Raw genomic sequence first — 27,913 nt, 5'->3', positions numbered from 1 at the left:
TAAGGAACACAATTCATTTTATTGTATTTAATATACAGCCAGCATCCAAAATAATAAAGATCAAAAACAAGGAATGAAATTCTTTTAGTTGTAATTTTTTTTTGGTACCTTAAGTTTTTGATTTCTAGTGACTGCCTGGACTAGCCTCTGCTGTTTTCTTAGCAACCATTGAGAAATGGTCTGCCCTGGCCTCTTTCCTAGGGCTGAGAGAAAAGGACCGGTCACCTACCTGGCTTTGTGCCCAAGGCAAGTCCACAACTCACTCCTTTGCTTGCTAGTCTGATGCCTTCACACTAGCAAAATCCGCTGTATCTCTTATGAATTGCACAATATTCATAAACACAGGGTGTGTTTATACTCTATAAATATATTAAGGTGGAAGAATTGCCAACTTTTTATCTTTGCTATACAAATAGTCCTTGACATGACCACAATGGAATCCAAGATTTCTGTTGCTAAGCAAGACGTTTGTTAAGTGAGTTTAGCCCCATTTTACAATTTTTCTTGTCACACTGAAGTTGTTAAGTTACTGACTTGGTTGTTAAATGAATCTGGCTTCCCCACTGATTTTGTTTGTCAGGAAGTTGGGAACTATAATTATCATAAGTATGGTCCAGTTGCCAAACATCTGAATTTTGATCACATGACCCATGTGTGTGTGTGTGTGTGTTGCAACCGTCATAAGTGTGAGAAACAGTCATAAGTCACTTTTTCAAAGCCGTTTTAACTTTCAACAGTCATTAAATGAACTGTTGAAAGTTGAGGATTACCTGTCCAATCCTGAATATGGCAACTATCCTAAAACTACACTTTTCTAAATGAGACTTCCTCATAATAGTAGTACGTATCCCGATTTGTCTTATCGTTGCTTGTTCTATTTCAGGTTTATGTTTAGAAAATATTAGAGACAAGGAACTGGAGCACAATTAATTGTGGTCACTGGTCAAGTTTCGAGACCAAGTAGCATTGGTCTTTCTTAATACATTTCCCCCCCTTGAGATATTGATCTTTACATATTCATATTATTTTATAAAAAATGTGGAATTAAAATTTAAAGGCTATATGTCCAATTGGGCATGGTATTGGCTGGGTAGAGGTCACATGAACATGATAATGGATTATTTTTGTACATGTATCAGATGTCTTGAGGCAAGTGAGCAATTTATGTAATTGTGGCAGTTATATAATTGCCCAATCATACCTCTCTTCATTTCAGAATCACGGTTTGCATGGATAATACTGCTTGTTGCAGGTTTTGTAACAATATTAAAGTACATAACTGTTATTGCGTTTACATTTAACACAAGTGTATAAATTGTTTTACTTTATTTGAGAACTAAAATGTCTTGGGCTACCTGGGACACAGGAGTAAGTGTATAATTCAGGAAGAACTGTTATGTCAACTGTTTCTGCCCAAAGGGCCAAATGGTGTGTCTCAATGGTGTGGGAGGGAGAATAGAATTTATGTTTATTCTTCTCTGTTCTCTGCCAGCCTCCGACAAGAAACTCAATGGGGAAGCCGTAAGGAAGTCGAAAATGGCAATTATATGTTCACAGGATACTGGATTCCCTTAATTATGGTAACTGGGATTGTCACAACTGTTATTGGAAACTGGTGGAATCACCTGGTGTTGTGCTTTATAACCATATCACCGAGGGATGAAGTTTCTAGCCCCAATTATTGTTGTTAAGTGAGGACCACCTTCATACATACCCAATTTAAATCAGCATCCTATTGTTTGTGGTCCTTTCTTCTCTCCCTCAAATTTGTGTATTTCCTATAACAAAAAGATGAATAAAGGTGCAAACATCATATAGTTAAATTGGGAAAAAGCTATTTCTTGAATCCTTCACTCATAATTTTGTCATTTCATTTCTATAAATGAATATAGTACAAAGGAGTCATAAGGATTTAATAATAATAATAATATAATAATAATAATAATAATAATAATAATGCCAATGCTGACCCTTGCCCTCTCCCATACATATGTGTTCACAAGGAAAACCTTCCCAAGAAAGTATTTACAACTTTACAACATGTGAGCATATCTTGGATCAGCCCTTATAAATAGCATTTACATATTAAAATAAATATTTTCACATTGCCAAAATAGCATAAGCCGTTTTCTTCATTATTTAAAAAATATGTTACAAAACAATATCATTAATTTTATATTTCTTGCTTATTTCTTTTAAAAGTCAAGTAATAAAATCATTTCATAAAACAATACAAAAGTAAATTGAATACACGGTAGATCCATTTGTAGCCGCTGTGCTTTGTTTGTACAGTATCTTACATGATGAGCTGCTGGCTCCAGGAAGTCCTCATGGTCACATCTTCACTTCTGATGGGAGAATAATTCAGGGCTCCCACCCATCCCCAAAGTCACTCCATGGCCTAGAAATGCCTTGGAAATGATAAAATGCATGAAGGGCCTTTTGGGTTCTTCAAGCTGGAGTTTCTAGGCACCCGTTACTTCCTGTAGATTGTCCTTGTGATCAGAGGTACTGCTTGGCAGTAATGTGGAGGTAATGCTTAATTTAAATGGGTAGATGAGATTCTGTCCGGTTGATCCTGATGGGCTAATTGTGCAAGAGTTATGTGCATTAGTTTGGCTACTTGTCTCTGTAGATGTTTGCGTATTGTACGTGAGCAAAGAAGGCAAAAGGTTTGGGTGTCTAAAGAGTGAAGCCATTGTCATTAAGAGGATACACTTCTAGCTAGCACTGCTCAGCATCCCTAGAAGTTTACTGGGCTCCAACCCTTGCTGCTGTGCCATCTTCTGCACATCAAAACCCATATGCATAAGAAATTGGATCACATTCATCTCTTGGCCAGTGTATTGGTCCCGGATGGTAGGGCATGATGGGTTACAATGCGGCCACGGGCAGCTGTCAATCAGATGGACCGGGCAGCCTTTTAATGGGGCTTTCCCATTCTTATTGCTGTCATGTAGACTGCGATCCCAGCAGTGCAGAGCGCGGGGCAAAGAGGTCCCTTTCACTTGGATGTCTGTCCAGTGACTGAAAAAGCAACCCATATAGATGAAAGCGTGTGACAATTTGCATGTTTCTTATAGGTGACTAATCACAGGATGGGTATAACTCAAGAGACCCTGCTGACATTAGAACTTTCACTTCTGAACACTCATGGGGGGGGGGTGTCATATGAGGTAGCAACAAAATAAAAAGGCCTGCCAAGATTCGATCTATCTGAAACATACTGGACAATGTATGCAAATCAAAATAGTACAGAATCAATTTACACAGGTTACTAGAAGTTTCAAAAGATGGAAGACCTGCTTTGTATATTTATATCATCTACATGCTCAAAATATATACTGCTCAAAAAAATAAAGGGAACACTCAAATAACACATCCTAGGTCTGAATGAATGAAATACTCTCATTGAATACTTTGTTCTGTACAAAGTTGAATGCGCACAACAGCATGTGGAATTGATTGTCAATCAGTGTTGCTTCCTAAGTGGACAGTTTGATTTCACAGAAGTTTGATTTACTTGGAGTTATATTCTGTTGTTTAAGTGTTCCCTTTATATTTTTTTGAGCAGTGTAGTTTTTTAACCTTCTAGAAAGTCAGCAGTATTCCACAGAAGGAGACAGCTCAAGATCCACTGAGTGAAGTTCATTGTAAAACAGTTACTCAGGGTAGACGTCTAATGGCAGATTGCAAAAAAAGGGAGCTTCTGAAACCAGTCATTTATTCTTAGTATCAAAAGAGGAAGAAATTGCCAAATCTGTAAAGAAGGGGGATAAAACCTTCTTCAGATATATTAGTGATAAGAAGAAGAAAAACTGCGGCATCACGAAACTTAGTACCGGGAATAATACATGCATTAATGGGAATAAGGAGATCGCTGACCATTTCAATAGCTACTTCTGTTCAGTTTTCTCAAAAGACACCATACAAAATAATACTATAGAGGGATATAGCATTGCTTCCAGCTGTACGGATTCAGCTCCAGTGATCTTAGAAGCCGATGTCTTAGAAGAACTTGAACGATTAAAGATAAATAAGGCAATGGGTCCAGATGGCATCCACCCCAGAGTTCTTAAAGAACTCAGATCTGTCATTACTACCCCCCTGACTGATTTGTTTAACCAATCCTTGTTAACAGGAGAAGTTCCTGAGGATTGGAGAATGGCCAGTGTTGTGCCTATTCACAAGAAGGGCAGTAGAGAAGAAGCTGGTAACTACAGGCCAGTTAGCTTGACATCAGTTGTAGTTAAAATGATGGAGACTCTACTCAAAAAGAGGATAAATCAGCACCTAAAAAACAATAACTTATTGGACCCAAATCAGCATGGCTTTACTGAAGGCAAATCATGTCAGACTAATCTCATTGATTTCTTTGACTATGTCACAAAGGTGTTGGATGAAGGTGGTGCCGTGGATATTGCCTACCTGGACTTCAGCAAAGCCTTTGATATGGTTCCACATAAAGAGCTGATAGATAAATTAGTGAAGATTGGACTTAATCCCTGGATAGTTCAATGGATTTGCAGCTGGCTGAAGCATAGACATCAGAGAGTTATTGTTAATGGCGAGTATTCTGAGCAGAGTCAGGTTACAAGCGGTGTGCCACAAGGGTCTGTTCTGGGTCCTATTCTTTTTAATATGTTTGTGAGTGACATAGAGGAAGGTTTGGTAGGGAAAGTTTGCCTATTTGCAGATGACTCTAAAGTGTGCAATAGGGTTGATATTCCTGGAGGGGTCTGTAATATGGTAAATGATTTAGCTTTACTAGATAAATGGTAAAAGCAATGGAAACTGCAGTTTAATGTTTCCAAATGTAAAATAATGCACTTGGGGAAAAGGAATCCTCAATCTGAGTATTGTATTGGCAGTTCTGTGTTAGCAAATACTTCAAAAGAAAAGGATTTAGGGGTAATGATTTCTGACAGTCTCAAAATGGGTGAACAGTGCAGTCAGGCGGTAGGGAAAGCAAGTAGGATGCTTGGCTGCATAGCTAGAGGTATAACAAGCAGGAAGAGGGAGATTATGATCCCGCTATATAGAATGCTGGTGAGACCACATTTGGAATACTGTGTTCAGTTCTGGAGACCTCACCTACAAAAAGATATTGACAAAATTGAACGGGTCCAAAGGCGGGCTACAAGAATGGTGGAAGGTCTTAAGCATAAAACGTATCAGGAAAGACTTAATGAACTCAATCTGTATAGTCTGGAGGACAGAAGGAAAAGGGGGGACATGATCGAAACATTTAAATATATTAAAGGGTTAAATAAGGTTCAGGAGGGAAGTGTTTTTAATAGGAAAGTGAACACAAGAACAAGGGGACACAATCTGAAGTTAGTTGGGGGAAAGATCAAAAGCAACATGAAAGAGTAGTAGATCCTTGGAACAAACTTCCAGCAGACGTGGTAGATAAATCCACAGTAACTGAATTTAAACATGCCTGGGATAAACATATATCCATCCTAAGATAAAATACAGAAAATAGTATAAGGGCAGACTAGATGGACCATGAGGTCTTTTTCTGCCGTCAGACTTCTATGTTTCTAAAACTATATTTAGTCTCTTCAGAGAAAAAGAGCAATCCTGTACACCCCACTTTTTATTCTTTTTAGCAGCCTGATTAAAAGGTGCGGGGTAATTTACGTCACCTTTGCTCATCATAAATGCTTATAAATTACCCAGAAGTCTATAAACATAGGGAGGATTGCAATTTATTTTCTGCTCACTGCTGATTTAGCCAGTCTTTCTTAATAAATAATTATTGGATGTCTTTCATTCGATAGAGAAGACGTGAGAAAACAGGAAGGTGCATCTTTCCACTCTACATACTTACTTGCGTGTTATGATCTCATGAGACAAACAAGCTGGAGCAAAGCTGGCTCTGAATGAGAAGGGGAGAGAAGTCATAAAATCAATGTGATGGAAAAAGAAACATTCTGGTATGTCTTTTTTAAACAATTTTGATTTTTTCCATAGTACAAGTTAGGCATCTTGCTACAACAAAGATGCTAGGTGCAGGAAGCCTAGATCTCAGATCTGAATTGCTTTGAAGCACTATTCTTCACATACCATACAGAAGCTAAGTCAACACAGATTTAATTTCATTATCTCTTGTGATTGAGTATTGTGAATACAGTGATACCTTGTCTTACAAACTTAATTGGTTCCGGGACGAGGTTCTTAAGGGGAAAAGTTTGTAAGACAAAACAATGTTTCCCATAGGAATCAATGGAAAAGCGATTAATGCGTGCAAGCCCAAAATTCACCCCTTTTGCCAGCCGAAGCGCATGTTTTTGCGCGGCTGGGATTCCCCTGAGGCTCCCCTACATGGGAAACCCCACCTCCGGACTTCTGTGTTTTTGCGATGCTACAGGGGAATCCCAGCATCGCAAAAACAAGCGCTCCGCTGGCAACGGAAGTCCGGAGGTGGGGTTTCCAGCGAAGGGAGCATCAGTGAAATTGCAGCATCGCAAAAACACTGAAGTACTCGAAACCCCACCTTCGGACCTCTGTGTTTTTGCGATGCTGCGATTTCACTGAGGCTCCCCTCGCTGGGAAACCCCACCTCCAGACTTCCGTTGCCAGCGAAGCACCCATTTTTGCGCTGCTGGGATTCCCCTGCTGGGATTCCCCTGCAGCATCACAAAAACACAGAAGTCCGGAGGTGGGGTTTCCCATGGAGGGGAGCCTCCGGGGAATCCCAGCAGCGCAAAAAACGGGTGCTTCGCTGGCAACGGAAGTCCGGAGGCGGGGCATCCCAGCGGTGGCGGTGGGTTTGTAAGGTGAAAATAGTTTGTAAAAAGAGGCAAAAAAAATCTTAAACCCTGGGTTTGTATCTCAAAAAGTTTGTATGATGAGGCATTTGTAAGATGAGGTATCACTGTACTTCTGTCATGAGAAAGCAACTGAGTCATATGACAGCAATATAAAGCCACTGTCCTTATCTTAATTTTAAGATTAAGAGAGGCGGCATACAAATCCAAAGAGGGGCAGAAAGGGGCGGCATGGAAATCCAATAAATAAACAAACAAACAGAATAAAAGGCCTGAGATGCACTGCTGACTCTCACTAACAGCAATACAAACACATTTTTTTAACCATACAAGTCTAGTGTTTAATAACGTGACATATCATTGAAAGATTTTAAGATAAAATTCTTAGATCCCAGGAAAGGAAATTTCCTTAAACGGAAATTTTAAAACGTAAAATAAAACTAACGTCACGTCCTTGAGAGTATTCCTCAATTCACGGCCCAGATTTTGGATATAAAGCCATTGTCCTTCCTGTACAGGCTGGCCGGTCAAATGCACATTGTCCACAGTGAGTTGAGCTTCATCAAAGAGCCACTGCACCACAAAAACAGGACCTATACAAAGAAGAATTTAGGATCAATAGCATCACTAATAGTGCTGTAAATTTACTAGCTTCAGTGATAAACTAAGCAAACAAGAAAGGATTAGATGTGTGGAAATTTTAGAAAAAGAGAAAAAAATTAAGGGTGAATTTTGGTATACCCTGTTATGCAACTTATAACATTTTCTTGTACATTTACCATTAAAACCATTTATCTAATAATATGACAGTCTTTATTTGCTAAATTGTAGGTGTGTTTTGCAAATTATTCCATATTCCACATTTTAATTACATGTCAGTAATTAAAAAGTCTTGCATCCCCTAAACACATCCTATTTATACTGAAGTATTAAAGTAATATGAATATTTATTTATATTCAACAAATCAATTAAAAGTGTAAAAATCACATTAATAGCTAAATCAAAACAATACTAGCAAGGCTTAATAATAACCACTTACTCATAGTATTAATTATACAGATAAGGAGAATTTGTGCATTAATAAATGCATTAATAATAACCACTTACTCATAGTATTAATTATACAGATAAGGAGAATTTGTGCATTAATAAATGCATTAATAATAACCACTTACTCATAGTATTAATTATACAGATAAGGAGAATTTGTCTGAAATGCATTTCAGATATCACTCAGCAACAGGCCTTTACTGGCACACTTACATCGCAGAGTAGGATAAATTTTATAGCCAAAGAAACAATTCCATTCTTCTCCTTCTCTAAACTGCATTTTGCAGCGTTCAGGAACAAGTCCATGCCAATATCTGAGAGTTAAAAAAAAAAAATAGCTGCAGTTAATTATTCAAATTCATTCTACTAGAAATAGTTAACTATGCTGTATAGAACAGTGTTTTTCAACCAGTGTGCCGTGGCACACTAGTGTGCCGTGAGACATGGTCAGGTGTGCCGCGAAGCTCAGAGAAAGAAAACAAGAGAAAGAGCAAGAGAGAAATAAAGAGCAAGAGAGAGAGAAAGAAAACAAGAGAGAAAGCAAGCAAGAGAGAGAAAGAGAGAGAGAGAGAGAGAGAGAACAAGAGAGAAAGAAAGCAAGAGAGAGAGAGAGAAAGAGAGGGAGGGAAGGTGGGAGAGAGAAAGAGAGCAATAAAGAGGAAAGAAGAGAGAAAGAAAGAGGGATGGAGAGAGAAAGAGAAAAAAAGAGGAAGAGAGAGGGAGAGAGAAATAGAGGGAAAGGGAGGAAGAGATAATTTTTTTGTCCAAACTTTTTTTAGGCCCCCCCCCCACTCAATGTGCCCCATGGTTTTGTAAATGTAAAAAATGTGCCGCGGCTCAAAAAAGGTTGAAAATCACTGGTATAGAACATCTGGGATTGAGATGCAAGAGTATGTAAATCATGAGGGGTCCTTGATGCTCTCTGAGCTTGCTTGTTTCTTGCAGATGTTTCATTACCAAAACTAGATAACATCATCAGTCCTAGTGCTGGTCCTAGCGTTGATGTTATTGCCTAGCTTGAATAATGAAACATCTGTGAGAAAACAAGCAAGCTCAGAGAGCAACAGGGGCTCCTCACGTCAACCCTGAGCTAAAAATATTCTCCTTTATTAGTATGTAAACTCCAAAAACAGTGGACAGTAGAGGGCAGACAAACCACACATTGAAAATGTATATACAGTGTTCCCTCGATTTCCGCGGGTTCAAACTTCGCGAAAAGTCTATACCATGGTTTTTCAAAAATATTAATTAAAAAATATTTCGTGGGTTTTTTCCCTATACCATGGTTTTTCAAAAATATTAATTAAAAAATATTTCGTGGGTTTTTCCCTATACCATGGTTTTTCAAAAATATTAATTAAAAAATATTTCGTGGGTTTTTTCCCTATACCATGGTTTTTCCTGCCCGATGATGTCATATGTCATCGCCAAACTTTCGTCCTCCTTTAATAAATATTTTTTAAAATAAACTTTAATAAATAAACATGGTGAGTAATAATCTAAATGGTTGCTAAGGGAATGGTAAATTGCAATTTAGGGGTTTAAAGTGTTACGGGAAGGCTTGTGATTGCCAAAAATAGTGTATTTACTTCCGCATCTCTACTTCGCGGAAATTCGACTTTTGCAGGCGGTCTCGGAACGCATCCCCCGCGAAAATTGAGGGAACACTGTATATTAAAAAAGTTAAAGGGTAAAGTTTTGCTCCATTCTGCTAAGTCTGACTCTACAGGGCAGTGCTCATCTTTGTTTCCTAGCAGAGGGAGGCAGCAATGTCCAAGATGGTTTGTGTGGTCATTTGGCCAGCATAACTCTACGTTGAAGACACATGGGACGCTGTTACCTTCCCACCAAAGTGGTAGCTATTTATCTGCTCACATTTATGTGCTTTCAAACTGTTCGGATGGCAGAAGCTGAGGTGAGAAAAGGAACTTACCCCATCATGTGGTGCTTGTCAGAATAGACAGTTTCTTTGTCTATTGATAGATTACTAGAATCAGGAGTGGGCTGATGGGGGTTTGCTAGGATTGTCTGCAGTTCGGAGACAAAATCCCCCTCTTGGCTGGTCCTGCCCACTCCTCCCCTCCCCAGAGTCCCCACGCGGCCTGTTTTGGATGTAGATAAGTGCAGGGCGCGCACAGAGGCTCGGGTGGATGACAAATGGGCCTGCCAGAAGTTTGGAAAGACTGGAAATGGGGCTCTGAATCCTAGGGAGGCTGCTTTCGCCTCTGCAGCCCAGGGAGAGCAACACCCCCCCCACACACACACACGTGATACAGGAGGCTAACCAGGCCACGCCTGTTTTGGTACGAAAAGAACGAGAGACAGGAACAGTGCATCACTTTTTATTCTCCTGGCTGTTAGCAATATGAACTACTGGCAGGCTGCAGGGAAGTCACTTTTAAGGGCTTCTCTATAGCCTGGCCAGCCACTGACAGCAGTTTATTTATCCCACCATTTGATTAGCCAATCAGCGGCAGCTATGCAAATCCGTGCTATGTACCACTATACATAATACCGCCCACCATGGCCACGCCCACCCAGCAACCAGGCACAGAACCCTTTCCTACAACTTTTGAAGCTCACTCCTGACTAGAATGTCTACTATGTACTTTCTACACAGTCACATTTCAGGAACATTACTTAGCAATATCTGAAGACTGTAGCTCGTTTTAACCTTCAAGGGAAAGTGTCACGGAATGTCTCACTCAAGTTTTAGATTTCCAGGAAAGATATTAAAAGCTTCAATACCTAATTCCTCTCCTGATGGCTTCTGTGGGGGCACAGGTTATGGTATCGATGCAGTCTGTCCTACGATATTGTTTATTATCCAAGAACCAGCCAGAGTCTGCAAGGCCACGGACCTGAATCCCAGGATATCCCAGCTCTTCTAGCTGTTCAGCCACTCGATCCACATTCAAGAGGACTCCTGTTCCACCAGCACTGCAATGACAAGTCAAGTTTTTAAAGGAGAACTCCTCCATACTGTTGCTTGAAGAGCCATGGCTTGTACACAAGGTCTACACATTGCATCAATTAATGTTAATGAAATACCAAATTGCTTATTTGTTCAATCCTTGGGCCATTTACAATGCATTAAAGGGCCAGGATAATATTTGCGCAAAATTGGAAAGGGGAAAATATTCCCAAAGAAGAGGAAGTCGTTAAAAAAATACTGTATTAGATTGCGCTGAAATGAATATGATGACAAGACAGTTAAAAGATCAAGAAGAAACAGAATTTTATGAGATATGGAACAAAGTGTCTATATGGATAAATAAGAAGAAATAATAAAAATCTAAGACAAACAAATAAACAAATAAGAGAATTGTATTAGTAGAGATATGATTTAAGTGTTATATTAAAATTAGTAGGGATAAGATTTTAGAATTATGATAAAATTAGTTCATGCATGAAGACTTATTATAAAAAGTCAAACAAATTTCTTCTTTTCATTTATAATAATAAGTTGACTTTGAAGTAGACCCAGAGACAGGGTTAGGTGAGAACGGTACCTTTATTTCAGCTCAGAAAAGGTAAGTGACTTTCAGCTAGTACCGTCTGCTCTACCTAGGAGAAACCGCTCCTTTTATACATTTGCGGTTCCCGCCAAAGCAAGAGCAGCCGCGTCTGAGCCAATCAGGAGCGACTTCCTGATTCTAGCTCAGACAGCGCTTTAACAAGGAACAAACTATTTACAGAGATACAAGGTAGCCATTACAGGATACAACAGACTTTAAGTATTTTCTTTTAAGTATTCTTTTTTCTGTATTGAAATTTTTACTTTTAGAATAAGCGGGGAAGATACAACCTCATTTTTATGTTTAATGTTATGTTTGTCAGTTTTGTCTATTTTATGAAAATTAATAAAATTTATTGAGGAAAAAAAATACAATGCATTAAAGACCACACTAATTCGGAATAAATTTAAAATGCAATAATTAAATTACATCAGATAAACAAGGAGAAGTCAGAATAATTAGCAAGTTTCTAAGCAGCATATCTGTTAAAGAATTGATAATAGTTCTAACTGGAGAAAATAAAAACTGACTTTGGTTCTGAAAAGACAACCAAGTGTACTTTCCATTCCAGAATGGATACTGAAAAAGCCCATTCCAGGCAGAAATTCATTGCACTGCTGTGTAAGAATGTGGTCACAACATTGTACAAATAACTAATAGAAATTGCTATGATTTGTATGGCGACACAAGATCTATGGCTTCCATTGAATGCTTATCATGAGAGGGCATTTGTAGACTGGCTTGAAAAATTATTTTATCATACAAGAAACAAATGTAAGGGAATAGATTTTGTAGGCTATTTCCAGCACCTTAAAATTAAAGTGGACAATTGTCAAGGCATGTTTTGAAGATTGTGCTCCGGCTTCCACCTGTGAAACACCCTACCCCCAAAATCTCTCCTGGAGCTGATGTTGGGACCAAAAAAACCATATTTTTTTTAAATGGGCATTTCAACAAGTACTGTTAGTCATCATGGTTATTTATAGGTATCGCTGAGTTGCATCTCTTACTTTAAAATGTTGTTTCTATTTCCTTTTTCTATATTTCTTTTTGAAATGTTTTAATAACATCCTTTTCCAATCCACACACAAGCATATATTTACTATATGTGTTTTCCTAAACAGACATATACCTGCTTCCTGCCAACAGCAACACCTTGGCATTTCCAAGGCCTTTCCCCAATAATTCCTTTACAACTTCTTGTATGATGAGAGCACCCATGAAGACAAATTCATCTGTAGGAGGAGACGGGAGGGGAGACACAAAACAATCATAGTAAGTAAAACTGATTAACATTTTTTGCCATTTCTATTCAAGGTATGGAGTAATAAATATTGAAAAGTATTTTTGTTCCATAAGTTTTCAATAAATGTTCAGTGGAAAAGTAAACCTAGCAAATATTGCAAGTAAGTTAGCAAGCTTTAGATCTAAATTCTTTAATTTATTTGTTGAGTGTGACAAACGGAACATTCTCTCCCTTTCACGTTCTTTAATGTTTAGCGCTACAGTAGTTTTCTGAACATTTATTTGATCTCCAAGTATATGCTTGATAAACTGAGCAAAGAAAGAACAGAATTCTGGGAAAAGCTTCTTTAAAAAATAGCAGTGAGATGGACCTCTATCCACAGAAGGGAATCTGAATTACGATATATCTCCTGTTTCAGGAAAGCAGAACTTGTAGCCCTTCTGATATTGCTGGACTTCAACTCTCAGCACTTCTCACCTTGGCCATGATACCTTCAATAGCCAGGAGATGACATTCAGCAGATCCAGAAGCTACAAGTTCCACATCCAAACACTGGAAGAATAGAACAGAGGACAGAAAGAAGCAGCATCTGTGATAAGGTCCTGTTGAGAAAGATGCATGCATGCAATAGCCGAAGTATGCTTCTGCTATTGCCAACATCGGCTTCCACCTAATCTGTATCCAACTGCAAGAGATTTCTAATCCCCTCCCGCTAGAATATGTAGCACACGATCACTGCTAACTGAGACCAAATATTATCATTACAAACTGGGACTGGATTCATAGAATATGAGCCGGGGTGGCGCAGCAGGTAGAGTGCTGTACTGCAGGCCACTGAAGCTGACTTTTAGATCTGAAGGTCAGCGGTTTAAATCTCATCACCGGCTCAAGGTTGACTCAGCCTTCCATCCTTCCAAGGTGGGTAAAATGAGGACCCAGATTATGGGGGCAATAGCCTAGCTCTGTTAAAAAAGTGCTGTTGCTAACATGTTGTAAACCGCCCTGAGTCTAAGGAGAAGGGCGGCATAAAAATCGAATAAATAAATAAATTAAATAAATAAATAAATATCTGAAACTATGATTTAGCAAAACAATCAACAACCTGGTCTTCCATACTGTGTAAAGTCTTTACAAACCACAGTGGCTAGATTCACAAATAACTCTATGCCAGAATCAAACCAGCTGTATTATGACTCACCGCAACACATGAGCCAGGCTAATGTAGTTTACATCTTTTCTACCTTAAAAAATAAAACTAGTAGACCAAAGAAGGGGAATTACAGTTTCAATCAATTTCAAATGATGACTTTCCATCAATGTCTTTTATGGTGAAGGAGAAACACTCTCTTGTAGAAAGTAAAATAGAACTATATGTAGAGACATTGTTGAGGTGACATTAGCAAGAAAATAAAGACAGTCGGGAATGGGGAAGGTGTATTTTCATTTTTTGAATGAAAAACAACAGAGGGGGCTTGGGATACTATACAGTGTTCCCTCAATTTTCGCGGGGGATGCGTTCTGAGACCATCCGCGAAAGTCGAATTTCCGTGAAGTAGAGATGCGGAAGTAAATACACTATTTTTGGCTATATCACAAGCCTTCCCTTAACACTTTAAACCCCTAAATTACAATTTCCCATTCCCTTAGCAACCATTTAGATTATTACTCACCATGTTTATTAAAGTTTATTAAAAAAATATTTATTAAAGGTGAACAAAAGTTTGGCGATGACATAAGACGTCATCGGGCGGGAAAAACCATGGTATAGGGAAAAAAACAGTGAATTATTTTTTAATTAATATTTTTTTAAAACCATGGTACTGTATAGACTTTTTGCGAAGTTCGAACCTGCGAAAATCGAGGGAACACTGTACATCAATGTGCATTTAAGGCAACAGTAAAAATGTTGGAAGTTCCTTAGTTGTTTTCCATACAAAACGAAAATTGGGAAGATGGTCAATCCCAATTCACTTGCACAATGTATGGAGTCCATGATTGTAAAGTATTTGGACACCATGGTGCTCTCTCAAGAACAACTATCTGGGAAAATTACCAGACGCTCCTTTTATACTCTTTAACTTCCCGCCGAAACCCAACTGTCAAAGTCTCAACCAATCAGAGACGCTCAACACAGATTCAACTATTTACATTGCTTCAATGTATATTTAACAGGAACAATATTCCTAACTTAGTGTGAGGCAAACTCTTCCTTAAGGGAATGCAGCTAAGGCATTTAAATTTGCTCGTCCTCTCAATATTGGTGATCAGAAAACTTCCTCTATTACTGTCCCTGAGATCAACCCAATTCAATAAAAGGCAACTGACTGAAATAAAGATATTGGGTTTTTTCCCCCCTATACAGCTTTTCCTTTTAGGTTAGAAATCTTTAATTAGATATGAATCTTGCCAGATAGGATTGTGAAAACTAATATTCTTCATACAAGATCAATAATACCCAGGAATCTGGGAAGTCAGCTACTGACACCAAATGGAAGAGAGGCGTCCTGAGAAGAATACGACATACAGGAAAGGATTTTGAGTCTACTGAGTCAGTTATGTTAAAAAGTCCCAGCTGCCCGAAGCTCTTCTTTAAGTCAGTCAAAGACAGCAAATGTTTCTTTGTCACTTATGTCAACATATTCCAGATGGATGTTTCTGGCCACACAGTGCCTTCCCGTGCCATATCTGCGATAGATCTGGATGATGATGGCCCCTCGAGCGCATGCACAGATATCAAGAACTTTCTCGATTCCGTTTGGAAGTCCTGGGACAATTTAGTCTTTCCTTATTTCAAGTTTAGCTAAACGGAACAGTTGCTCAGACCCTTGAGATGCAACCATTTCCCCCAGGCTGTTGCTCGGTTACTCCCATGTGGGGTTTTGAACCGTGACAAAGCAGGGCTTGCAAGCGGATGCATTATCTAGAGGATATTTATTATTTCTTTCCTGCCCGTTGGCGAGAATCCTTTCTTCCTCTGCACAACTGTGGAGAATTCAGGCCAGATTCCCTTAATGCATAATGCCTGTTTGGCAGCAAGGGCCTGTCAGAAGCACTCACTTTTCTCAGTTTTGGCAGAGGCTCCACTCCAGACATCACTTGAGCAATATGGGATGAAACTGCAAGAGAACAGATGTCCTTGAGCACCAATATTCTTTTGATATGCATGGAGGGGTAAGACAAGAGTAAAAGTCCAGCAAATTAAACCCTAAGAGCGATAAGAGAAAATCATTTAAGCTCGGCTCACTCAGATCTGCTGGTACCAGCATTTTATACAACTGATATCCCAGGGCATGAAGCATCAGTGGGGGGGAAAAATTAGAATAAAAATTCTCCTAAATGCCAGGAAGCTACAATGGGTCAAAGTTTAGTGCGTTTCCAATTCATGTTTAATAATAAGAAGCTTTATTCTTATTCTTATGGCAAGCATGGAAAACGTTCAGTAATTTTAAAACTCTCACAGATCTGCGTGGCAAATGCCACTTTTCCGATTTTCTACTTTCCCCAGTATTGTGCTCCATTGAAGCTTCTGCCGCACGAATCTGGCGGGACCCAGGGGAAGAGCCTTCTCTGTGGTGGCTCCGACCCTCTGGAACCAGCTCCCCCCAGAGATTAGGATTGCCCCCACCCTCCTTGCCTTTTGGAAACTCCTTAAAACCCACCTCTGCTGTCAGTTATGGGGGAATTGAAACATCTCCCCCTTGCCCATGTAGTTTCTGTGTATGATTCGATTGTGTGCTTGTTTTTTATATATTGGGGTTTCTTTTGGATTTTTTAACCTAAAACTGTAATTTAGATTGCTAAATATTAGATTTGTTACTATGTATTGTTTTTTACCATTGTTGTGAGCTGCCCCGAGTCTACGGAGAGGGGCGGCATATAAATCCAATAAATCTAATTTAATCTAATCTATTAACACCATCTTAGTTGATAACTATACATAAATTAGTCTAGATGCTTTTTGAATTAGAAATTACTCTCGGTCAAAGAGTTCTCCCTGCTATCTAAAAACAATGCCATGCAAGGAAAAAAAAAATCCCAATGAATAGAAGAGCCGTTCTAATTCTAATCAGCCATTCTAACAGCATTTAAGTACTGTACAGACGCTAGGTCCCAAGCAAGCTTTCAGATTAACGGCTATCCTCTGAAATTTGCTTTTATTTCCCAAGCCTGTTATCCAGTCATCCTAGGGAGGAGTACAAAGGCTTCAAGCCTACCCACCTACATTACTTCTGCCTTGCTGGCATAAGTCAGGCAGAACTTCAGATCTGATTGTCAGGATTTTCCCTCTCCATTGTCTTTGGGTTGTTCTAGAAGATTTTATTAATGTACCAACAATTCTGTTTCATCATTTTTTAAAAAAATATATTTTTATTGGTTTTGCACATAAGAATTACATAAACAAACATAAAACAGTGCACAGTGCATATGCCCATCACCCGACTGACAATACCACCACCACCACCACCAATAGCGGGAGGGTTCAAATATTTACTAATTTATATTCTTTATTTCCTTAGCTCTACTTTGCATTTGTTATTATTAAAAGAGTGATTGGAATTTATTTTTCACCTTTTCATCACAAATTCTACTTAGCATATAATCTTTCACCTTATTCCATCGTACCATCAGCTTCTCCAATTTACTTTCGTCAAAGTTGTTTAGTCTTATTTCCATAATTTCAAAGTGAATATGATCTACCATGTACCAGTACCAATTCTGTAATGTCCATTTTATAGACTCTTTCCAACCCAATACCACTACCACTGTTTCATCATTAATCTCATTTATTTTCATTCGTAATTTCTACTCGTGCTTTCTGTATTACAACTTGTAAACTCTGGTCCTTTGTTTTTTCATATGCAGGCTAAGTTCTCCTTTCCCCTAGTCTATCTTGATTATTTTTGCTTGGCAATTCCATTCAACCCCTACAATTGTTTTATTCTACTTACACCATATTTGCATTCCACCAGTGAGGGTTTTCTTCTGGTTGTGATGACAAAATGCCTGTTCCTGTAGATGGAGAAAAATATACATACTAACACATAGATAAAAATATCATCCATGCTAAGAACAGAGAACATCCAGCATTAATTCAATGGTAAAAAACAACAGCATTTGTAGATATATATGCCAGAGAAACTGAAAGGATTCAATATTCACAATAAAAATAGGACTAAGATAGGAAAACATTAGATACAATACTTCATTTTTGTACTTCATATATATAAAATAGAACCTATATCACTAATGTTTGAAATACACTGCTCAAAAAAATAAAGGGAACACTTAAACAACACAATATAACTCCAAGTAAATCAAACTTCTGTGAAATCAAACTGTCCACTTAGGAAGCAACACTGGTTGACAATCAATTTCACCTGCTGTTGTACACATTCAACTTCGTACAGAACAAAGTATTCCATGAGACTATTTCATTCATTCAGATCTAGGATGTGTTCTTTAAGTGTTCCCTTTATTTTTTTGAGCAGTATATTTCTTCTTCTTGGTCTAAATAGATAGGCTTACATAGTGGAAAACGTAAACACGTACATATACTTAAATGTAAATTCAGCATGTTCATAGAGCCTTATTCTAAAATATGTTTTGGATGGACTAAGACTCTAAAAGTTTTAGAAGTAAAGAACACAGACTCATCTAAGCAATGGAACAAAGGAAAATTACAGCATTCTGAGTACTGCGAGCATAACTGATTATTAAGCTAGGCATTAAGTTGCTAACACTGGGAAGAAGTATTGGTGAGCCAGCAAAAGTTAACCAATCTCCATTTCTGAACCAGGGCTTTGTTCTATGATAACTAAACATGCTATATAAGGACAGCCAATGATCTCTTAGCATCCTTTGGGGATCTGCCCACAAAGAAGTGCCTTCTCTAAGTTCCATGAACATCAATGTAGGTACTGGAGCCATAGAAGCTGTGCAGTCCTGAAGAGATCTGTAGTAAAATCCATTTATTAGGCCTGTCTGTATACCTTAAAAGGCATCTCTTTTTTTTAACAGTTCATTACAATTCCCTATAGTTAATGAAAGAGGGAAAAGAGAGTCTTAATGCTGTCCACTTTGCTGAAAATACAAACACAGAAATGTTTACTATGCGGTTGGCTATCTTCCCTTCAAGAGTCAACGTCATTACAAAATCAACATATGCACCATGCTGAAACTTTTTAAAGTAATTTTTGTTTTATTAATATCATCTGGACAGATACAGATTTCAGCCAAAGAAAACAATTTAGTTTTTCCAGGCTGTCCTCCAGATCCTCAGATAATATGTCCGGTGCAGGCTGAAGATAAGGTGAGCTTTCTGGTATCCCAACATCTTTACCAAGTAGAGAAAATGATGCAAACAATGAACTGTTCGTAATTCCTAGATATAGGTATAGGTAAACCTCATTTCTATGCCACTTTTCCATCTAGATGTTCTCAAAATGTATATAGGAATACAGCAAGAGAAATAAATAACCAAATATTACCAAAAATAAATACCAATTTTGTATGCAAATATTTCCTTTAGCGGTATAATCTGAAAAGGATTATGACTATCTATGAAGAGATGGTGATTGAAAGAAAAAGGGAAAATTAGGTCCCTTTTCCCCTCTTGCTTCACTTCTGTAACACACATTTTGGAATCTGCATGTGATGTAGCATCTAGTTATTACTCTCACTCCTTCCACAGCCAGTTAGATTTGAGATTAATATTGCTCACTCGCATCAAAAATATTTCAGATTAAGGCCTTCTTGCAACAGAAGTGTCAAAACATGGTTGTGTGATCTTAAGTTTGGCATTTCTGTTCCAAACCAGCTTTGGATTGGAAAAAAAAAATAACAATGGAACCAATTATAATTGTCAATGGAACTAATTAATCAGAGAGGTAGTGGGCTTCCTTTTACAACAACATGAGTTCCTACTAGCCATCTGTCAACAATATATCAGTTTGAATTATTACTCTAAACAGCAATGGCCTTTTTCAGCTCTAGGATTCTACTCAAATATTTTCTGTTCTCTTAAATGTATAGAAGATCTGCTTTGCAAAGGAAGAAAAGGAAATTTTGCATTGGAGGCCACTTTCTATTAAAATTCAAGATAATTACATGCATTATTTTGATTCTGGTATGTTACCTGTTGTTTTTTTTAAAACCCTCTTTGTAAATGCTAAGTGAATAAACCAAATGTTATTTATTCTACATAAATAATATAACATTGCTAAAGGTAAGTATTTATATGTATTCACAATTATGCATTTATGTAGACAACAGAAACAATATATAATTCACAATGTAAATCTCAGACTAATTGGAACAAAACATTTACCAGTTCTGGTAATGGGCCACTCCTTGGAACTCATTAATCTCCTCATTGTTTCATAACGAGAATTGCAATTCTCTCTGCTGAAGCAATACCAGCCTCCTGCATCCAATAACAATAATAATGATGATGATATCGTAGTATTTTTTTCCCTGTATCACTAATTCACATCATTTTAAGCTGTGATTTATGAAATAGATGCTTGGTAGAGTTAAATTAGTCATAAAATTGTTTTATAACAAAGTAGATATTATTTTTCCTGCACAAATCTATGGATCAGATAGATATATTTTAAAAGCTATATAGAATCCCACATAAAGTAATTTGATCGAGACCTTAAACTTGTCAAATTATGCAAACTTCCTTTGCAATAATCTGAACATAGCAATATTAACTTCCTGCAAATATAAAAACATGGATTGAATAGGGCAGGACTGCATTGTAGTTTACAATTTTTGCCATCTTTTTAGCATATACTGTAAAAGTAATGAGAAAATAATTGATTTATTGGCAGATTACTATCTTTTTCATAATACAGTATGTTCTGTCTTGAATTTCTTCTTTACAAATCAGGTTTTCATTCAACTTTCAAAGTACATTTCAAAGAACTAATCTCTGTACCATTGGGTTTTTTCATATTACATCCTAATTCCCTTAACTGGAAGTGACCCAAGTGAAATAGGATTGCTTTATTATTTTCTGACTGAGCGATCAAATGGCAATAAAGATAGTTCTGCTCTTTACAGAGAACACAAAAGGCATATTCCTTAGGATAGGATCCATGGATGTAAATCCAATTAGTTTCAATAGGATTTACTTCCAGGTCAAAACCATGAAAACTCTGCCTTTAGTCCATGTGTAATGTATATATTACAAACACACATGGATGCACACGCACATCTGTTTTTCCTTATTAGAGTAAATTGTATGCATTGAGGGTTGAGATGAAAAACTGAAGGCTTCCTATGTAGAAAAATGACAAGATTTCTGACAAAGTTTTTGAAATTAGAATAGAACTACTTGACATCTCTAGTTTATCACATCTCGTTTATCTGAATAGCAAATCCACAATTGTAATCCTTGGGCAAAGGCTGATCACTTGTTGCAAAGTAGCATATTGTTGTTGTCCTAATTGTTTTTATCTAAAACAAAATTTTATTGAACTTAGTGGGACTTACTTCCAAACAGATGGTTTAAGATCAAAATAGAAGTACTGTAGGTGCTTTTCCAAAAGGAACTGGGGCTTCTTTTCCCCTTTGAAAATGTTTTGCTTCTCATCTAAATTTCTTTAGTTCTTACTGGTGGAGAATGGAAGGATTTAAAATCTTTGCAGTCATCTAATCGTTTAGCAGTCTGAAAGTTGGTTGTTAGCCTATTTGAGATCCGTTGAGACCACTTGAAGGTTTATCTGTATCCTCAGATTCACCTGAATCAGTGTGCAAATGGGCAAGGAACCTTTTTGGGACTGCTGAAAGGACTGTGTTGTAAATAGAAGAGGTATCCTATCCATCACCTTCTATTGAGAGGGCTGTTCAGTTTTACTATAGATAGCCTTTTTGATCCCTCTTTCAAACCAGTGGTTCTTTCTGTCCAGAAGGTAGCCTTTGCTGACTTCAAAGAGTGATCTTTGTCTTTCAGATGCAGATGGACTTCTTAATCCTGTCCTGATGGGTTTCTTCTCCTGTGTTGGGCTATGTGTTTGTGAATTTTTTCTTTTTGTTTCCTTAATGTACAGATCTGCACATGTCTCACTGCAGTCCCCTTCATAAACCATATTGCTCAATTTGTGTCTGGATGTTTTATCTTTGGGGTGGACAAACGTCAGTCCCATCTCCCAAGAAAATTCCACCTTCCACCACTCAGTTAGAACTGAAGAAGATTCTTGGGTGAGAAGTAAAACATTTTAGAGGGGAAAAACCAGAAAGCGAATTGCCTTTTGGAAAAGCACCTATGATTGAAAATCTCCATAGACATCAAAATAGAAAATTCTTATGAATCAGAAGAAGAAAAAAGAAAAAGCACGAGGACCCGGATTGTGGGGGCAATATGCTGCCTCTGTTAAAAAGTGTTGTTGCTAACATGTTGTAAGCTGCCCTGAGTCTAAGGAGAAGGACAGCATTTTTAAAAAATCAAATAAACGAATGAGTGAATGAATGAATGAATAAATGAATGAATAAATAAATGGTTCTCAAATTCATGAGCTTACTGAATAAATGCAGAAAAACCTAGAAAATACAATGATGAGATAAAATTAAAGTACAAGAAGAAATTGATTGATTGATTGACTAAGTTTGGAAATTGTATTCTATGTATATGAAGTGCACCAGGTTAGAAAACCTGACTCAGCAAAATTTATTCCCATATGTAGCTCTGATTAGAATTATTGGACTAATTAGACTGTCATAACTTTGTAAGACACGTGGACATGTGCAACTATGTCGGTGAAGATAAAAGGATGAAAACTTGGGTTGCAAAGAAAGCAGGCAGCACATATTAATATTCCTTGCAGACCTTTGAAGAAAGCAGCTGGGACGTTACTTTGTCATCTGTAAAAAAATTTAACCTATAGAGTCTGAAATCATTGAACTTTCTTTAAAACTCAAAATAAAATTAAAGAAAACTCCATCTCACCTTCCAAGAATAGAAGCCACCTTCTGCTGCCTTTTGATTCTTTGAGGTAGTAGCTAAAATAAAAACAAATAGAAGGCAGCGTGAACTTAATTAGGGAGACTGGCTCGCTTGACCACAAACCCTTTGATACACCAACTCATTATAATATCAAGAGAGTTACATAAAATACTTGGTTAGAGAACAAGAGAAAGAAACAGGATGGCTGTCAGAAGAGCTCCAAACAGAGTCTGATCAAAGGACTTTCTCAGGGACTCTGAGCCAGGCTGAGCTGGCTTTCATCTTGCTCCAAACTAAATGCATTTAACAAATTCCTAACATTCCTAAGTATTTCCAGGCAGGAAAGAGTTATTCCACCTGTTACTGACTGTGCTCTTAGTAACAGCCACATGGTGGAAGCAAAGCTTAAACACTAAGGGTGGATTGTTTCAGCACTTTTGAAGTACTAAGTATTAATAGTAAACAGTTCTGTGTGCTCGCTGGAGCATCTCTTCTTGGGGGGTGGAAATGATGCTTTATGAAAAAAAAGGGAAGAGACTAGCCATACACGAAGTACATACAGACAAAGTCTACAAGCTTGCTTAGAAAATTCACCAAGTTCTGATCCGGAGCTAAGCTCATTCTAAAAAGGCTGAGAGTTACATTTTGATTAGAACCCAGAGAAACTTTCCACATCTTTCCCATACATTCTGCAGACTTACGGATCTTTTTGCACTCGAGGATAATTTATCTAATACGGTTCACTTATCAATATCTCAGAAATCTGGAAGACCATTTCTCCTTCCTCCCTACTTTGAGGATTTCCCGTCTGCCTTTGGTTAAAGATCTCTGAATCAAGGCATCTCCAGGCACTATCGCTTTAAACCCCAGATAACGTCAGGCAAGAATATACTGTATTTATATATATTTATTATAAACGGGGGGATACAGATCCTTAATCTGGTGCAAAGCTTTACAAATGAAGGTACACGAAGCAAAGCCCACAAAGAAGCGCTCCACGAAAAGTTCCCTCTCTTTTCTACCGGGAAGACGGGCAATTGAATGAAAGAAGAAAGAGACGAGGCGCAGAAAGTTTGCCATCTACACTCACCCGGCGGGACTGCCGTCGTTGCAGGTGACCGAGCTGTTCAGAAGCATGTGAAGCCTCAGCTCCTGGTGCAGGTTCTGCGCGGAGCAAGGGTACAGCGACTGAGCCAGGCTCTTGATCTGAGCCATGAAGCTGTCCATGTTCCCCTCCACGGCGGTAAAGTCCAACGGGAAGCTCTCCACGGGCTGCCCGGCCGCTTCGCTCCTCTCTCGGGCCGCCGCCGCGGGTTGCTGCTGCTGCTGCTGCTGCGGTCCACGCCGCCTCCAGCTCTTCCGGCTCTCTCCGCCGGGACCCCAATGCAGGAGCCCCAAGAAGAGCAACATTTGCACCGTCCCTCCACCCATGGCGACGCGGAGCCACCTGCTGCGGGGAGGGGGGGGAAGAAGACCGGGTAAGCTCCACCGGCTACTGGCTCCAAGGGGGCAGAGCTGGGACTAGGGCTTGGGCGCCTGGCCTCGGGCGGGCGGGATGCTCCTTCTGCCCCTGGTGGCCAAAGGGGCTCGGTGGGCTGGGGGGCTTCGGCCTCTGTGCCTGCTCCGTGCCTCGCCGCGCCTCGCCAAAGGGGTCTGGCAGCCGCGGCCCCGTCTCGCTCGCTCCAATGAACTGCGAGCAAAGCGGCGTCTGGGCGTAGTTAGCGGCAGCAGCCGGTGCCTGGTGCTCGCGCCGTCCGGGTTCTGCGGCGGGGCTCGAGGGCGCTCGGCTTTTCTTGGCGCACGGACTCGCCGCCTCGTCCCAAACCACAAGCATGACAAGAGGGGCCAGGAGTCACGGGGAGCCCACCGGGGGCGCCGCCAGCCTGGGCGTCGTCGCATGGGGCGGCAGCGGCCACAGAGCCCCCGCCTCCCCGTCGCTGGAAAAGGAAGAGAAGGGGAGGAGAGGAGCAACGAGGGGAGGGGGAGATTGTTCTCCCCCCTTTCATGCCCCAGCCAACAGACGTCGCTCTGCCGGCCGTCGCCCTCTTTGGCTGCCGTCTGGGGCGAGGCGCTGAGGGAGGCCAAAAAGCACCTTCGTAACTTCCCGCCCAAACGCCGGGCGACGGGAGGGCGAAGCGGCGGCCGGCCACTTTGAATTCCAGCCCCTCGTCGGTTTCCCGCCGGGACTTGCAGCCCAGCTGGGGGCGGATGCCGGTGAAAGGCCGCCTTCCGCTCGCTCGCAACCAGAGCTTGAGGTGGGGGTCGCTTCGGTGAAAGACGAGCTCCTGCCTTCGGGGCCCCTCGGATGTGAGCTTCAAGGATAGCGACTGCAACCCGCCTCCTTTTCCACAGATACCCCCCCTCTCCCCCAGGCGCCTGACCGCCTTGCTCCTTCCCGCCAGGGCTTTGAGCCCCTGCCCCAATGCGGGATGCCCTCACCCGTGTAGGCAGCGCCAGGCAGGCTCTTCGGCGCTCGCGTGTCCTGTGAATAGTATTGGTGGAGCAGCGGCGGTTCTTCTCGAGCCCAAGCTCTCTTTGGGGAAAAGGCAGGAGGAACTGCGGGTGTCCCGCTGCCTTCGGTCCTTGGCTGTTTTCATAATTTTCTTTCCCATCATCAGGTCGTGAGAAACGTCAAGGGCAGAACCCGGCCAGTTCAGGTTTCACGATAGTTACAGTTAGGCTTAAGGGTATCCGGGATACAGGATTCCCGACGTCCCCTAGATGGCAGTAAGGGGCTAGAGAAAATTACTACCACCCTCGGTTCTAGCTGTCCAGCAAGATGACATTTGCCAATCAGTAGATGACATGTGGGGCAAGACACTCTTTATGAATTTAATGTCAAGACGCATCATATTGGTCTTACTTATTTTATATTGTTGGTATTTATTGTCATTACTGTAAGGCGCCCAGAGTCCAACTGGAGTTGGGTGGCAGATAAATCCTGTCTGTCCGTCCATCCATCCATCCAAGATGTTACCTAGCCTGGTAACAAAATGTTCAGAAACAAACCCACAAGCTCAGAGAACAAACCTTCATCCTCACATATCAAGAGAGCTAATTGCTAAATATCATCTCCGGACAAGCTGTCTGGGTGGCTGGATCCCCATAGAAGTAGAATCTCTCTTCTAGATAATGTAGAACTCTTATTCTGACATATTTGGAACCATGGCAAATAATGCCAGCAGCATCAGGAGATCAGTATTCCTCACCAGTGTCATAAATTCAAAAGTAGAGCTGTTTGAATACTGAATTTTTATGTATGGCTGCTCTTAGGTTGGTTGAAACTACCTGTAAAGTAGATCTCTGAGACAAATAAGACAAATCTCTATTTCTCAGACTGTTGCCTAAGGCAGTGATTTTCAACCTTTTTTGAGCCGCGGCACATTTTTTTACATTTACGAAACCCTGGGGCACATCGAGCGGGGGGGGGGGGAGCGGCTAAAAAAGTTTGGACAAAAAATTATCTCTCTCTCTCTTCCTCCCCTTCACTCTATTTCTTTCTCCCTCCCTTTCTCTTCCTTCCTCTCTCTCTCCATCCCTCTTTCTTTCTCTTCCTTCCTTCCTCTCATTTTTGCTTTTTCTCTCTCCCTCCCTCCCTCTGTCTTTCTCTCTCTCTCCTACCCTCCCTCTTTCTCTCTCTCTTGCTTTCTTTCTTTCTCTCTTTCTTTCTCTTGTTTTCTCTCTCTCTTGCTTTCTTTATCTCTCTCTTGTTCTCTCTCTCTCTCTCTCTCTGAGCTTCGCGGCACACCTGACCATGTCTCGCGGCACACTGGTTGAAAAACACTGGCCTAAGGATAGGCAGTGTTGTTCATTTAAGTATATGGTTTTAGACTATAATTAGTTGATGAAATAATTTGCATATTAATAAAACCAATGTTTTCAAAAGCAGCAGTTTCTTTGCTTTTAGGTCATGCATACTGTAATTGTTTCTTACCAGAGGTATTTTGGGGGAAGATACCTTTGATTATTATTATTATTATTATTATTATTATTAATAATTAGATTTGTATGCCGCCCCTGTCCGGAGACTCGGAGTGGCTTACAACAACAATACATAGTACAAATCTAATGTTAAAAAAAAAACAGTTTAAAACCCTTATTATAAAAACAGTCATGCATCCCAAATAAACCATACATAAAATGAAATAGCCCAGGGGAATCAATTTCCCCATGCCTGACGGCAGAGATGGGTTTTTAGGACTTTTTGAAAGGCAAAGAGGGTGGGGGCAGTTCTAATCTCTGGAGGGAATTGGTTCCAGAGGGTCGGGGCCGCCACAGAGAAGGCTCTTCCCCTGGGCCCCGCCAGACGACATTGTTTTGTTGACGGGACCCGGAGAAGGCCAACTCTGTGGGACCTAATCGGTTGCTGGGATTCGTGCGGCAGAAGGCGGTCCCGGAGATATTCTGGTCCGATGCCATGAAGGACTTTGTGGAAGAAAAGGAGCTACAGTACTGTATTTCTAAAATCAGATTTGTATATAACATGAATATTAGGTAAATTTTTATATAAAATCACATACACATTTATCTATAATTTATGTATGGTATGACTGAGTTGTATGGTTATTTTAATGATATGGGTTTTTAGATGTCTTTTTAAATATTGGATTTGTTACATTATTTATCACTGTTGTGAGCCGCTCCGAGTCTCCGGAGAGGGGTGGCATACAAATCTAATAAATTATTATAAATTATTATTACAGTATAATAAAATTTTATGCAGCATTTATATAAAATATCTGATCAACTATCCAGAAATATTGATTATGAATACATTAAAACAACAGATTAATCTGATTAGTGGTAAAGTTCTTCCAATACTTAATGAACATTTTTAATTAAAAATGAATAGCAAACTCCTAAGCGTACAGAATTCTAAACATAAATGAACCCAATAATGTCTTCATGTGATATTTTAGCAAAACAAAATTTATTTGTTGATTTGAGAAAGCATAAAGCTAATGGGGGGAATTATAGAATAGTTTGTGTTATGGAATTGAAGGATAGTTGTTGGATGAAATAACTGGTAAATAATAGAAATAAAACATACATGAGAATAAATGGAAATAAATGATTCAAGAATTTGTGAGCAGGTTTTATATTTAGAAATAAATGTAGACGCAATGTTTAGCGATATTGAAGTATCTTAGGAGAAGACATGAATGTATGCATACTTCTGTATGTACATATTTTATTATGCAATAATGTACATTTATAGGTGATCGTGTAAGAAATGCAATTATATTAGAAATATATTAGGAGAAGACATGAAGGCATATTACTGTTTGCTGACATTGCCATGTTATTGAGAATCAAAATTATTTTTCACATTAGACTGTAAGATATAATAAAGCATCAAAGTCTAAAGTACCG

The 27,913-nt window shown here is 39.4% G+C and overlaps 1 protein-coding gene across 1 annotated transcript; it reads right to left on the bottom strand.

Annotated features, from left to right (window-relative positions):
- NOTUM (notum, palmitoleoyl-protein carboxylesterase) lies at nt 1-24,305 on the bottom strand. The gene is made up of 11 exons (XM_070735961.1): nt 23,631-24,305; nt 22,544-22,596; nt 19,919-20,014; nt 17,541-17,601; nt 15,649-15,707; nt 12,478-12,580; nt 10,576-10,767; nt 8,041-8,141; nt 7,222-7,369; nt 5,837-5,884; nt 1-3,027 (listed from the first exon to the last, which is right to left on the bottom strand). Exons 1-11 carry the CDS (start codon nt 23,969-23,971, stop codon nt 2,721-2,723), a joined length of 1,509 nt encoding a protein of 502 aa, XP_070592062.1. The 5' UTR covers nt 23,972-24,305; the 3' UTR covers nt 1-2,720.
- Between the last annotated feature and the right edge of the window lie 3,608 nt (nt 24,306-27,913).

This window comes from Erythrolamprus reginae, chromosome 2, assembly GCF_031021105.1.
Source record: "Erythrolamprus reginae isolate rEryReg1 chromosome 2, rEryReg1.hap1, whole genome shotgun sequence".
NCBI lineage: Eukaryota > Metazoa > Chordata > Lepidosauria > Squamata > Dipsadidae > Erythrolamprus > Erythrolamprus reginae.
Note: the sequence above shows the minus strand (reverse complement) of the source record. Positions and strands in the feature narration are given on the sequence as shown.

Bases quoted from the DNA above. Each gene is read 5' to 3' on its own strand.
- NOTUM (XM_070735961.1), bottom strand. From the start codon at position 23,971: ATGGGTGGAGGGACGGTGCAAATGTTGCTCTTCTTGGGGCTCCTGCAT. The intron at 17,602-19,918 runs GTAAATGTTTTG...CTCCATCTACAG, and splicing joins GTGGCCCATTACCAGAACTG to GAACAGGCATTTTGTCATCA. The intron at 8,142-10,575 runs GTATTGAAGCTT...TTTAACTCTCAG, and splicing joins GCCATCAGGAGAGGAATTAG to ATATTGGCATGGACTTGTTC.